The sequence below is a fragment of the Oncorhynchus keta genome, chromosome 4 (genome assembly GCF_023373465.1).
Source record: "Oncorhynchus keta strain PuntledgeMale-10-30-2019 chromosome 4, Oket_V2, whole genome shotgun sequence".
NCBI classification, from domain to species: Eukaryota; Metazoa; Chordata; class Actinopteri; order Salmoniformes; family Salmonidae; genus Oncorhynchus; species Oncorhynchus keta.
The window spans coordinates 19943240-19958375 of NC_068424.1; the positions used below are offsets into that span (position 1 = coordinate 19943240).

General features: G+C 41.9%; 1 protein-coding gene across 2 annotated transcripts in view; it reads left to right on the top strand.

Moving 5' to 3' along the window:
* Positions 1 to 15136, top strand: part of LOC118382589 (histone-lysine N-methyltransferase 2C-like) — a 58802-nt gene that overhangs the window by 598 nt on the left and 43068 nt on the right. For both annotated transcript variants that reach the window (XR_008104248.1, XM_052503689.1), the window contains exon 2: positions 11512 to 11673. Coding sequence is in view for 1 of the 2 variants with exons in the window: in XM_052503689.1 (XP_052359649.1) it covers positions 11512 to 11673 (162 nt within the window). In the remaining variant the exon portion in view is untranslated. The remainder of the gene's footprint in view (positions 1 to 11511; positions 11674 to 15136) is intronic.

The window sequence follows — 15136 nt, forward strand, 5'->3', positions numbered from 1 at the left end:
TATAATTTGTATGCGTTTTCTGGCAGAAAGTAAATATTGGTGGTCGAAGGGAGAGTAGTAATGTTCACTGATTGACGTACTTTTCAGAAGCCAATAAACTGAAGAATACATAAAGGGATATAACAGTTTGTATGATTTTTGAGGCGCCGAAAGTGCACTGGTCACTTCCCCCATATTTTTGAATTGGTGGATGAACGAGTCAGCGACACCCCTTACCCCACTTACACTAAACGAAAGTATGACATTTCTCATATGGCTTTAAAGGTCATGAAGGAAATACATCTGAACTTCTAGGTTTTAAAAGGTAAGCTGTAATGTATTTCTCTATATTTTACTCAGTTATGTGTTTTCAGACGTGCAGCGATAACCAGCCCCCTTCAAGATTTCCGTGTGGCCAATCATGTTGCCGTAGAGCGCTCTGTTTGTTATAATTTTTTATTCAAATATGGGCTTTGAAGAGCGCAGCTTCTTGCTAAAACTATTTCGTACTAGAATTCAACTTAACTGCCGGCAACTCAGCATTTTACATTATAGTTTTAATGAGACGTTAACCCTATGGTTCGGCGACTCACTCAAGAAGATCAAACAATAGTGTTTGGCAGGGTTGTGACCATCAAATGATGCAGTCAAAAAGTTGTGTTTTCAGAGCTTTGAACAACATACATTCAATCCTAATGCCCACTCTTGAACTGCACCTATGGGTTTTGACCTAAGCATATTCGAGTCTGAACGTTTTAAACCAGAGGTCTTCAACTCCAGTCCAGGATATTTGGTGTACATGCCTTCATTCCAGCCCTTTAGCAACACCTGGCATTGCATGTTATGGCCCAGACTGAAGATACAGGATTGGTTGGCTATTTTAATCACGTCAGGTATTGGTGATGGGCTGGAATAAACGCTTGCACACGCAGTAGGTCTCCACGACCTAAATTGGAGAACCACACGCGTTATGGCTCTTGATAGGACATGAGGGGAGTCCAGTGTTTATTATAACCACGAATTTCAATATATTTTCTCAACAACTATGCCCAACTATTTAAGTAATGTTTCTTATGCATTCAACCTTAAGACAGCACTGCATGCAGATCCTGCCATCGACAACCAAGGACTCCAGTTGCTATTATAGACAGAAGTGTAGCTGATTATATTGTCGTCTCTCAAATTAACGAATAAGGCCTAACTCCTTACCTAGCAGTCGAGGCTGCTGAGGGAGGACGGCTCATAAATGGCTGGAACGGAGTGAATTGAATGGCATCAAACACATGAAAACCATGTTGGATGTAGTTGATACTCTTCCGCTCCAGCCATTACCTCGAGCCTGTCCTCCCCAATTCAGGTGAGACCAACCTCCTGTGTTACCTGGTGATGTACAAGTAGATTCAAGTACAGTGAAATGCCTTTATTGCCAGCTCTAAACCTGACAATACAGTAATCAATATCAATGTAGTACTAAAAACAACAAGATGGTACAAAAACACACGATAAGTAAGCTAGCTATATACAGTGTCCATTCCAATACCATATTTACAATGTGCTGGGATACTGGAGTGAAGGAGGTAGATACTTTTGGTCATGTAGTGTATGTGGACACCTGCTCGTCAAACATCTCATTCCAAAATCATGGGCATTAATATGAAATTGCTGCTATAACAGCTTCCGCTCTAATGGGAAGGTTTTCTGCCAGATCTTGGAACGTTGCTGCAAGGACTTGCTTCCATTCAGTCACAAGCATTGGTGAGGTCAGGCGCTGATGTTGGCCAATTAGGCCTGGCTCGCAGTCTGCGTTCCAATTAATCCCAAAGGTGTTCGATGGGGTTGAGGTCAGGGGTCTTCCACATCAATCTCTACAAACGATTTTTGTATGGACCTCGCTTTGTGCACGGGGGCATTGTCATGCTGAAACAGGAAGCGTGATTCATCACTCTAGAGAACGCTCTTCCACTACTCCAGAGTACAATGGCGGCGAGCTGTACACCACTCCAGCCGACGCTTGGCATTGCGCATGGTGAGCTTAGTCTTGTGTGCGACTGCTCGGCCATGGAAACCCTTTTCATGAAGTTCCTGTGTTCTCGATGGCTGTGTCCTCGATTTTATACACCTGTCAGTAATGGGTGGGGCTGAAATGGCCAAATCCAGTCATTTGAAGGGGTGTCCACATACTTTTGTATATATGAGCCAATTTAGCAATTAGGATATGTTATCTGTAAAACCCCACGGCCTTGTTCTAAAAAGAGCTTTTATTTATTTGAGTACTCAAAATCATGCAAGTACTCGAACAGTCAAATGTCAAATGCCCATCCCTAATGAGGACATCCTGGTGACACAGGTAGTTTGGGATTTCACTCCAATTTGTTGTCACATAGTTGCTAAAGACCCAAACTAGCATTCCTGCTAAGTCATATTAATAACCCTGTGATTATTGCGTCTTTGGTATGATATAAGTTAAAATGTGAGTTAGACTTGTGAGGTCAAGCCGTAGAACCAAGAATAACAAGGTGATGTCTCATTTCATATAGATCTATTTTTGTCTCTGTGCCACAGCGCTATGTAAAAGGCTCTGCGTGGTCAATTCAACGTCTGAAGTGGCCGTACAGCATTTACTGCGATGCAGCCTCTGCAGATGTCCTGGCTTTCATACTTCTTGCGCTTAGCGGAGCAGAGCTATTGTGAAGGAAGTTGTCAAGGAAGTGAGTTTTTGTTTATACAGGATGTACTGCCCCCACCTACTGTCAACCAATCATGTCAATGTGGAGCTATACGGAGTCCTCTGCATTGTTCTAACATTTGAGGCGCATGGCGATGCGGTATGGAGCTTGATTTGGCCTTTGCATGCCACCAGAGGGTCCGCAATATCGTCATATCGTCCATACGAAGTCTCTGACCACCACATTTTCCGATCAAGCATAAATTGGATTTAAGACAGTAAAGAGCTAAGGAAAATGTTATGAGAAGCTATGTGCATTGTTAGTCAGGGAAGGAAGATGAAGACGGAATGCTGCATACAGGTAAATGTGGAGGACACTGCAGAAAGCGAGTGGAAGTGGAGGACGTTGTCAAGGAACACACACACCAGGAAGCTTTTGTTGATTGGAGCAGAGGTAGGAGGAGTTGAGAACATTAGTCGTCACTTACCGTCTTAAAAACAGTGTTGTCAGTGTTCCAGGTCTGATGCCATCATCATTAAAATGACAGATGTCTGACTTGGACAATTTGGCTTTAACGTTGTGTGAATGTAGACCATTTATGGCTAATGTTTAAAGAACTTTGAAGGCTGGTTCCTTGGTTTCAAATTAATCTTTGTTTGGGAAGCTGACCATGAAGTTTTCATAACTGTTTTGTCAAAGAGTGATAGGATGACATGGCAGGGAAATTCAGAGAACATCCTTGAAAATAGGACATGGAATGGCTCAATTAATCTTAATTTCACCACAGCAAATGCAATCAGTTTAAAACATGTCATGGTCCTGTCGTGCTTACTTGGAACATAGCAAAGATGGAGGGCTGAAAAAAATTCTGTCCTCCCTGACATGATGGGTCTCAACACCCCACCATTGGGCCATACAGGTGAAATCTGAGGCTGTGTTTACACGGGCAGCCCAATTCTGATATTTTTTTCCACTAATTGGTCTATTCACCAATCACGTCAGATCTCTTCACCTAAAATATTTTTCAGAACTGATCTGATTGGTCAAAAAACTATTATTGGGAAAAAGATCAGAATTGGCCTGCCTGTCGAATAGAAGCCAGAGGGTTTCAGGTTTGTGCTCGATTTTTGCAAAGTTCAAAGGACACCAATAATGTCAAGAGGCGGCAGGGTAGCCTAGTGGTTAGAGCGTTGGACTAGTAACCGAAATGTTGCAAGTTCAAATCCCCGAGCTGACAAGGTACAAATCTGTCGTTCTGCCCCTGAACAGGCAGTTAACCCACTGTTCCTAGGCCGTCATTGAAAATAAGAATTTGTTCTTAACTGACTTGCCTAGTAAAATAAAGGTAGAATAAAATTTAAAAAAAAGGAAGATTATTTAGTATCACTACTTTCACTGTTTGAAGGGTACCTAATACATAAGGACTTCATACGACATTCATAACACATATTCCTGTGTCACTTACAGTGCAAATGCTGACTGGGCTCCATGTCAACATAACTATATCTGTGAGGCTGTTATGACAAAAATAATAATACGCAAATTCTGGAGATTATTGCCTCTTGGTAGCTACCCTTAATGGTGAAGATAAACCTATCAGTTGGAGAAATTAGTCATCCTTAGGGTGTCTGATTGTTATATAGTGCATTCTAGCAAATCTTTGAAAGGCATAAAATGACATTCAGGAAGTCTTGAGGTAAAAAAAAGGCATGATGGTCTTCCATTCTTAAGAGCCTACAGTCTCTTGGTATTGTTGCAGAAATGGATTGCAAACTGTTGTGGCAGTGATGGTCGTGGTTGTTAAATTAGCTGAGAGAACTGTCAACACCCACTTAGCTGCTTGCAGGCCCCTCCTAGTCCTACTAATGCTTGTGCAACCATTGCTGTGTTCAGTAGGAAGAAATGGGTGATTTGAGGGGCCTGTTTAGGAGGGTTTAACGTTACAGAACGTTTAGGTAGAAGGGTAGGCCCATAGTGTAGAACAGGTGTTATGGTCTGTAATGTGCACTATGAGTATTGTTACATGCACACAATAATGTGATTATTATGGATAGTCAGATTTAATATACTACTTTGATTAATACGTTTACATGCTTTGCAAGAAGAACGATTTCCCTAATAATCCTGTTTACATCTGAAATCAGGCTACCTGATGTCACTGATAAATGCAGACAATCGCCAATCAAAGTAAATGTTCTACCACAGCATCCATATTCCTTTTTTGGAAGCATATTTGACTTTTGAGTTCGAACATCTAAAGTTTGTATGTGAAAACGACTTCTAAGAGGCATACATTGTTCCGAACTCGCTTCACTCGTGCTAAAGAGAGAGGCTCGCTAGGCTGGTGGTAGCACATGTGCAGATAAAAATATACTGCTGGAACGTGGGTGTTTACATGTCCTAAAAATTAAAAATATTGCTCAGAAAATGTTGTTTTAATCACCGTATATTTACTTCAATTTTGACCTTACGCTGATTTAAGATAAGCAGAGTAAGATGTTTACATGACTATTGCATAACCTGCCTACTGCCATAATCCGTTTTAATATCTAATTATTAGTGTGCATGTAAATGTACTCTCTCATAGGTAATTGTGTTCTATTCATTACATTTGACTGCAAGGTTTCAAACATTTTGTTTCACTTCACAGAAATACATTCCAGAACGCATCCAATAAGAAATAATTTTGTTTTTACATTTCAAATGTTTATTTCTACAATGAACACAACAAATGTCTCCTGACCATCCTTTACCACAACTGTGCAAACACAACGGATTGTGTTAGAGGGAAATATCTAGTTCAAGATTGAGACATGCAACCTGGCAGCTTGAGAATAGCCCCCCCCACACAAACACCTTTACATTAATGATGTTAATATTTTTTTGTCATAAGATTTGGAAGGTGTCGCCACAATAGGCCTTTATGGTGAGTGATGTATCTACTCCAAATGTTTGCTACATTACATCAAATGTTTACTGTAACAAATTTGCTTTGTGAAATATCCCTAATTTTGCATCTACATGTTTTTACAGCGCTTACTGCATAAACACAGATTCCCCCCTAAGTTTGTGGAATAGCTTTTATTCTCCCTGTGTCACTGACGTCTTCTGTTGGCCAAGCCTATGACACTACCTCCGATAAGAGGGCTACAACAGCAAACAAGTAGGCCAAGGCAGCCACATGTCCTGAGCAAACCACATGCACTACATATGGACACCTACTCGTCGAACATCTCATTCCAAAATTGTGGACATTATTATGGAGTTGGTCCTCCCCTTTGCTGCTATTACAGCCTCCAATCTTCTGGGAAGGTTTTCCACTAGATGTTGGAACACTGCTGCAGGGACTTGTTTTCATTCAGCCACGAACATTAGTGAGGTCGAACACTGATGTTGGGCGATAAAGCCTGGTTCGCAGTCAGCATTCCAATTCATCCCAAAGGTGTTCGATGGTGTTGAGGTCAGGGCTCTGTGCAGGCTAATCAAGTTCTTCAATACAGATCTCGACAAACCATTTCTGTATTGACCTCGCTTTGTGCACGGGGGCATTGTCGTGCTGAAACAGGAAAGGGCCTTCCCCAAAAGGTTTCCACAAAGTTGAAACCACAGAATCATCTGGAATGTCATTAAGATTTCCCTTCACTGGAACTAAGGGGCCTAGCCCGAACCATGAAAAACAGCCCCAGACCATTATTTCTCCTCCTCCTCCGAACTTTACAGTTGGCACTATGAATTCGGGCAGGTAGTGTTCTCCTGGCATCCGCCAAACCCAGATTTGTCCATCGCACTGCCAGATGGTGAAGCGTGATTCATCACTCCAGAGAACACGCTTCCACTGCTCCAGAGTATAATGGCGGCGAGCTTTGCACCACTCCAGCCAACGCTTAGAGGGGTGATCTTAGGCTTGTGTGCGGCTGCTCGGCCATGGAAAACCTTTTCATGATGTTCCCGACGAACAGTTCTTGTGCTGAAGTTGCTTCCAGAGGCAGTTTGGAACTTGGTCGTTGCAACTGAGGACAGACAATTTTTATGCGCAACACGCCTCGGCCTTCAGCGGTCCCGTTCTGTGAGCTTGTGTGGCTTACCACTTCATGGCTGAGCCGTTGTTGCTTCTAGACGTTTCCATTTCCAAATAACAGCACTTACAGTTGACCAGGGCAGAAATTTGACAAACTGACTAGCTGGAAAAGGGGCATTAAAAGTCACTGAGCTCTTCAGTAAGGCCATTCTACTGCCGATGTTTGTTTGTCTATGGAGATTGCATGGCTGCATGCTCAATTTTATACCCCCGTTGGCAAAGGGTGTGGCTGAAATGGCTGAATCCACACATTTTGAAGGGGTGTCCACATACTTTTGTGTCTGTGATATGTATTAGTGCATCTGTCCTTAAATGTGAGAATCCATGTTTTTATGCTCAGTGATGTCCTAAATATCTTGCTAGTGGGAATGGGTCTGTGATGTGAGGTGCACACTTTGAAATGCCAATACTCAAGTTATAAACATGTAATATCCACTTCCGTTTCTGGTGTCATCGGCACATAGCCTACCCTTCAAGCAGACCAGCAGGCTCATAGTCTGTGTTTGTGGTCTGCCCAGCGACGTTGTGAGGCTGAACAGCCACTTGGCTCTAGAAGTGCATTTGAGCACTAGTAAAATAAAATAAACTGGTACAGACGCACAGTGGGGGACCCTGCTATTTATTTTCTCTCCTCTAATTTTTTCATTCTCTCCACCCCAACATGACTGTGCTTAACAAAATGGCTAAATTAATTTATGCAGTAGAGAGCGATGCTGCCAAGCAGCACAGAGATGTCCCCCAATGCGAGACTTCGCACATCTGGTCTCGAAGACATTACAGATGAGTCGATGTCTGCTTTCTTCCTTTCCCCTCTTGTGCAAGAGCTCGCCTTACCTAGCTCTGCTAAATTAACACTGGGCTGTCCACTGTACAGTTGTGCCTTTCATCAAGCAGTTGTAGTTGCTATTGTTAATTTTCTCAGTTATTAGAAGTGGAGGCTAGATCTGTTGTACTCTGTGGTAGTTGTTGGAGGCTTAAGGGGTGGTAAATCCAGCTAATTTGCTCGTCGAAGTTGAGGGGGAGTGCTGTGACAGTGATGGCCATCCTGGCCTGTCTTCTATGTGTTTCTGCATGCTTTGCATCATGAGGTATGTGAAAGCAAGTTGAGTTGTGTAACTTTTGTGTTGTTACACAATGTGTTGTAACTTTTGCACAAACATGCCTGATTCAACTAGTCAACTAATCATCAAGCTCTTGGTAAGTTGAATCAGGTGTGCTGGTGGTGGAATCAAATAAAGGTGGAATGGCTGGGCTCAAGCACGGCTCCAAGCGGGTTGGAAAATGGGATATGTTGCATTGAAAGATCCTTACGTCATCAAATTTTGCCATTCGTAGCCAATATCAATGTGCCAACTAGTGGACAATGATGGAGATTTATAATTGTTTTTAGATATACAGTGGGGAGAACAAGTATTTGATCCACTGCCGATTTTGCAGGTTTTCATACTTACAAAGCATGTAGAGGTCTGTAATTTATCATAGGTACACTTCAACTGTGAGAGATGGAATCTAAAACAAAAATCCAGAAAATCCCATTGTATGATTTTTAAGTAATTAATTAGCATTTTATTGCATGACATAAGTATTTGATACATCAGAAAAGCAAAACATAATATTTGGTACAGAAACCTTTGCTTGCAATTACAGAGATTATACATTTCCTGTAGTTCTTGACCAGGTTTGCACACACTGCAGCAGCAATTTTTGCCCACTCCTCCATACATACCTCCAGATCCTTCAGGTTTCGCGGCTGTCAATGGGCAATACGGAATTTCAACCAAAGATGTTCTATTGGGTTCAGGTCTGAAGACTGGCTAGGCCACTCCAGGACCTTGAGATGCTTCTTACGGAGCCACTCCTTAGTTGCCCTGGCTGTGTGTTTCGGGCCGTTGTCATGCTGGAAGACCCATCTTCAATGCTCTTACTGGCCAAGATCTTGCGATACATGGCCCCATCCATCCTCCCCTCAATACGGTGCAGTCGTCCTGTCCCCTTTGCAGAAAAGCATCCCCAAAGAATGATGTTTCCACCTCCATGCTTCACGGTTGGGATGGTGTTCTTGGGGTTGTACTCATCCTTCTTCTTCCTCCAAACACGGCAAGTGGAGTTTAGACCAAAAAGCTTTATTTTTTGTCTCATCAGACCACATGACCTTCTCCCATTCCTCCTCTGGATCATCCAGATGGTAATTGGCAAACTTCAGACGGGCCTGGACATGCGCTGGCTTGAGCAAGGGGACCTTGCGTGCGCTGTATGATTTTAATCCATGACGGCGTAGTGTGTTACTAATGGTTTTCTTTGAGACTGTGGTCCCAGCTCTCTTCAGGTCATTGACCAAGTCCTGCCGTGTAGTTCTGGGCTGATCCCTCACCTTCCTCATGATCATTGATGCCCCAAGAGGTGAGATCTTGCATGGGGCCCCAGACCGAAGGTGATTGACCGTCATCTTGAACTTCTTCCATTTTCTAATAATTGCGCCAACGGTTGTTGCCTTCTCACCAAGCTGCTTGCCTATTGTCCTGTAGCCAATCCCAGCCCTGTACAGGTCTACAATTCTATCCCTGACGTCCTTACACAGCTCTCTGGTCTTGGCCGTTGTGGAGAGGTTGGAGTCTGTTTGATTGAGTGTGTGGACAGGTGTCTTTAATACAGGTAACGAGTTCAAACAGGTTCAGTTAATACAGGTAATGAGTGGAGAACAGGATGGCTTCTTAAAGAAAAACTAACAGGTCTGTGAGAGCTGGAATTCTTACTGGTTTGTAGGTGATCAAATACTTATGTCATGCAATAAAATGTAAATGAATTACTTAAAAATCATACAATGTGATTCTCTGGCATTTTGTTTTAGATTCCATCTCTCACAGTTGGAAGTGTACCTATGATGAAAATTACAGACCTCTACATGCTTTGTAAGTAGGAAAACCTGCAAAATCGGCAGTGGATCAAATACTTGTTTTCCCAACTGTATATATAGTACCAGTCAAAAGTTTGGACCACCTACTCATTCCAGGGTTTTTCTTTACTTTTACTATTTTCTATATTGTAGAAAAAAAGTGAAGACATCAAAACTATGAAATAACACATGTAATCATGTAGTAACCAAAAAAGTGAGATTCTTTACAGCAGCCTCCCTTTGCCTTGATGACAGCTTTGCATACTCTTGGCATTCTCTCAACCAGCTTCATGAGGTAGTCACCTAAAATGCATTTCAATTAACAGGTGTGCCTTGTTAAAAGTTAATGTGTGGAATTTCTTTCCTTAATGCATTTGAGCCAATCAGTTGTGTGGTGACAAGGTACGGGTGGTATACAGAAGATAGCCCTATTTGGTAAAAGACCAAGTCTTTATTATGGCAAGAACAGCTCAAATAAGCAAAGAGAAATAACAGTCCATTTATTTTAAAGACATGAAGGTCAGTCAATTTGGATAATTTCAAGAACTTTGAGCGTTCAAGTGCAGTTGCAAAAACCATCAAGCGCTTTGATGAAACTGGCTCTCATGAGGACCGTCACAGGAAAGGAAGACCCAGAGTTACCTCTGGTGCAGAGGATAAATTAATTAGAGTTACCAGCCTCAGAAATTGCAGCCCAAATAAATGGTCACAGAGTTCAAGTAACAGACACATCTCAATATCAACTGTTCAGAGGAGACTGTGAATCAAGCCTTCATGGTCGATTTGCTGCAAATAACATTAGACCGCTGGAAATCTGTTCTTTGATCTGATGAGTCCAAATTTGATATTTTTGGTTCCAACCATCTTGGCATTCTGCAGTGATGCGCCATCCCATCTGGTTTGGGCTATCATTTGTTTTTCAACGGGACAATGACCCAACATACCTCCAGGCTGTGTAAGGGCTATTTGACCAAGAAGGAGAGTGATGGGAGTGCTGCATCAGGTGACTTGGTCTCCACAATCTCCCGACCTCAACCCAATTGAAATGGTTTGGGATGAGTTGGACCGCAGAGTGAAGGAAATGCAGCCAACAAGTGCTCAGCATATGTGGGAACTCCTTCAAGACAGTTGGAAAAGCATTCAGGTGAAGCTGGTTGAGAGAATGCCAAGAGGGTTCACAGTTGTCATCAAGGCAAAGGGTGGCTACTTTGAAGAATCTCAAATATAAAATATATTTTGATTTGTTGAACAATTCTTTATTTTATTTTATTCGTAATGATTCCATATGTGTTATTTCATCGTTTTGATGTATTTTCTGTTATTCTAAATTGTATAAAATAGTGAAAATAAAAACCCTTGAATCAGTATGTCTGTCAAAGTTTGACTAGTACTGTGTGTGTGAGATGTATATCTCACACACACACTCAGGTTGGACACTCCCCATCCAACCTGATCGAGCTTGAGAGGATCTACAGAGAACAATGGGATAACCTCCCCAAATATAGGCATGCCAAGCTTGTAGCGTCACACTCAAGGCTGCAAAGGTGCTTCAACAGAGTACGAAGTAAAGGGTCTGAGTACTTATGTAATTGTGATATTTTTTTTCTTCAGTAATCTCTAAATCTTTTTAATCCATTTCAGAACAAGGCCGTTCTGAATGTACTATGTGTGTGGATGGATTTCAGTAGAAAGTCCACTGTGTCTCATGGCGTACTCAAACGGGGCACCTTACAATACAGGTTGTGTGTTAACAGAAAACAACTTCTGGTTTGGTTTATTTTTTATCTACTTTGGTATTTGATTATCTTACCTAGCAAGACACAGCTCCAATCCGATGTCCATGGTTCAATTAATAAACTTGTCTCCTTCTCTATGCTCTCCATCCTGGTCCGCAGAATGTCATCAGAGGACAAGAGTCTGGATCCCTCTGACAACGGACCTTCTACTCCACTGAGCAGTACTGGGGGGCGCACCCCCTCCCCAGCCCCCACAGACCGGCGCCCCCGCGGCCGGCCTCGTAAGGATGCAGGCTCTGGATTACCCACACCCAGAAAGAAGTAGGTCCCTCTGCACTCTAATCTTGGTGTGATGCTTAGTTTTGATGCCTTGGCTGATGGTGTTGCCCTCTGGTTTCATTGGTCCCTGTGGCACTTGTTCTTGTGGTGATCTACTGGATGTATTTTACTAAGCAGTTTGGTTGTTTGGGGGGGGTTGGAGTCTTCAATTTGGGTGGTTGTGAGTTGTAAAGGTAGGATTCATTGTTATCGTAGAGGATAAAAACACAATTAAGCCTACCGACAGATGTCTCTTTGGCTGGTTCAGGTTTATTACTTAATCAACTCATGGAATTCTTCAGTAATCTTGCCATTTCTTACAAAGCGGAGCGGACAATTATTATTATTATTTTTTTAAACGTGTAATTCTCATCTCCCTCAGCCCCACAACCCCATAGGTCTACTAAATGAATTTATTAAGTACCATGAATTATTAAATCTGCCAGCGTTTTCATCTCCCACTACGCTGCCTCCCAAATGAATCATGAGTGCAAGGAAGGGGATATGTGCTGCTGTGGCTACATGAATAACCCAAGCTATCCCAAAACGTTGCTGGTGGGGAGGGGTATGTGTGTGTTTGGAGAGGGAAGCGGGGCATCACAAAGTGTGGCGTGGCGCCAACCTAAGCCGAGATTCCATCTTGAGGAGCCACTCGTGTTTTGAGGTGCATTGGCTCAGAGGAAGCCGGGCGCCCCCTCGAGGCACTCAAGGAGACTGTCACGTAGAGTAGGCCAGAAGGCTAAACTGAAAATCCTAACCTCTAACAAATAAAAATATGGCAGAGCCGCAAAAGTACTTCTGTGCAAGGGTGTTTATTTACGTAGTGAATCCGGAAGAAAAACAACAGTACTGCCATCCAAAGTATACATTATGGGGACAGCTTAAAAACAATGCTGCCCCCATCAACAGCTCAATCCAAAATGGTTCCCCCCTTGAACTGAAAGAGAGGCTCCTTTTGTAGGGGAAGCCCCTCCCATCAAAACATACCCAGCACTTATTCATTAAGCAATTACTGTCATCAAAGCCTACATTTTTCACTCAGCTAAACATAATGAATTCTATACATTGCAACACGTTTCTCATGATACAATATACCAATATAACACATTTAGAAAATCCCATCCCTACTGACATGGAGTCTTCCAATATGCCCATTCACATGAACGAGCCATTCGGGACAGGCACTACAAAGCCAGCCTGATTACCGTAGCTCTGGTCCTTATCCCAGCATACCCTGAAGCTACAGAGATGGAGAGAGAGGAACAGAACCAAACAAACAACACGCTCATCCATAACATAGATAAGTACAATAAACGTTGCTTGAATTAAACATGAACGCTTGTCTGTACATTCTTTATACCTTAAACTGTTACTGACGGGAGGTAAAAATAAAGTGTAAAATGTATGTACTAAGATAGGGAAGTGAACTTGTCGACCCACATTGTTAACGGAGTAGGGAGGCGCGATGTGTGTGCTAGTGTACCAAACACTGCCCGCGGCCAGTGACTGACTTCCCCGTCAGAGACACTGCCTAGGAACTGACAATGTACCGAGTCTTTTTTCATGTTTTTCCTTTCCGGTTGTTACATTTTGTCTCAGAGATATCCCCACTTTCATCCTTTCACATGGCAAACTCATACAGGAGAGAAAGTATTGCATACCACCTATCACTAGAATACCATCTATCACTAATCCAATCAAGAACAACTCTAGAAGATGGTCTGTATAACTTTGTGGGGAGGAGGTTTGGTCTTCAGATGAAGGATGTGAGTGGCTTAAGGCTAACCCATTTAGCTAACTGGTCGATAGGCTTTTGGTCGACCAAGATTTCTTTAGTCGAGCAGTAGCAATAAAAAATATATCATGGTGTACAAGACACCTGTCTGATTCGCGCCTATCTGAGTGGACTGATCCATTGTGGTGGGGATGGAACAGTCCATCAGTCTAAGACGTTCTACTGCAATTGTTTATATTACATAAGAACAATGGTGCAACACTAATAAAAAATATTATTTTATAATAAATGCGCTAGTGGTCGCAGAAACACATCAGTGCGCTGTTGGGTTGGCGCCTTTTCCTAGACCATGTTGCTATTTGTATAATAGCAAAGTTAACCAGCATACTGGTGTTGAGAACAATGCGGCGGAGGCAGCAGTAGAATGAGGAAATGAGAAAACAGCCCTTGTATCATTGTCTAAGAAAGTCAGGAGAGAGGAAACCCCAACTTAATTAGGTCTATAATCAATAGCCTAACTGTTAAATGTGCCTGCCTTTATAAATCATTCATGTGCATCTACAGGAATGTTGCCCGTTTGTGTTTGTTTAGAAGCTTACTGATTCCGTGAGCACCAAGCCTCCCGTAAGTAAGCAATTTCACAAATGCAGCTTTTTTTTAAGCTTTGCACTTTTTAATTTTTGTAAAAAAAATATACATTTTTAGAACAGCCACTCTGGTATTATTTCTCATTTATTTAGTGTTTACATTGTTCCAAATTGTCCGAAAAAATAATATTGATATAACGCTCCTCTTTCTTGATCTTATTATTACTATTATTATAATGATCATAAGTAAGGTCATGATCATTAGTAGGCTTAGTATAGACAACATTGAGGCCTACATACAGCTAAGAGCGCATCCTGTTTAGTCTTAATACCGTAACTTACTTAGGACTATATTTCAATACTTATATGTTACTGAATCCATCATTAATTCGTTCATGTCATTACACAGCATATGAGTCATTCATGATTTTGAAATGCAATCAAGCATTTTAGTTTTAAAATATAGTGAGCCTTGAATAATTGGCTTAAACAATAAATGAAGCATTCCATTTCATGAATGAATGCGACTGTTTTTATTCTTTCCTGTAATAAAGGCTTAACAAAAAAACATTACAACGGACTCTCTGGTACACTTATTTATTTAGTGTTTACATTGTTCTAAAAGGTCAGAAATTATATTAATCTATACAGCGCCTGTTTGGCAGACAAAATATTCACGCAGCATTTGTGCCTTACCTTCTATTTCTTGAGCTCCAGTATTTTCCACAACTAGTCAAGTTTATTCCACACATCTGGCTTTCCCCTTTACCTCCTGAGCAACCAGTAAACATTCCCCCATTTTTGAGTTTGTCATGTCCTCAGCATTCATTTTGCTGTCATGTGTTACGGTGTTCAGAGTTTATAACCAATTTATTGATGTAATTATGATAAGCTATAGGTCAGGCCCTATTGTGCCCCATTCAGACGGGGTTATTTTTACTGGGGGAGATCGGGTAATGTAATTATGTGCACGAGAACAAAACACCACTTCTGTAATTTTAGTTCTGACCCAATCTGCCATGTCAGTAATTTTTACATCGCAGGAGAGTAACAAACTCCGATGTCCTTTGGTAATACTAGTCCCATGTGAATCAACATCCCTGTGTTTTGAGAGAGATGTCTGAGTTTGACAAGTGTTGCTCGC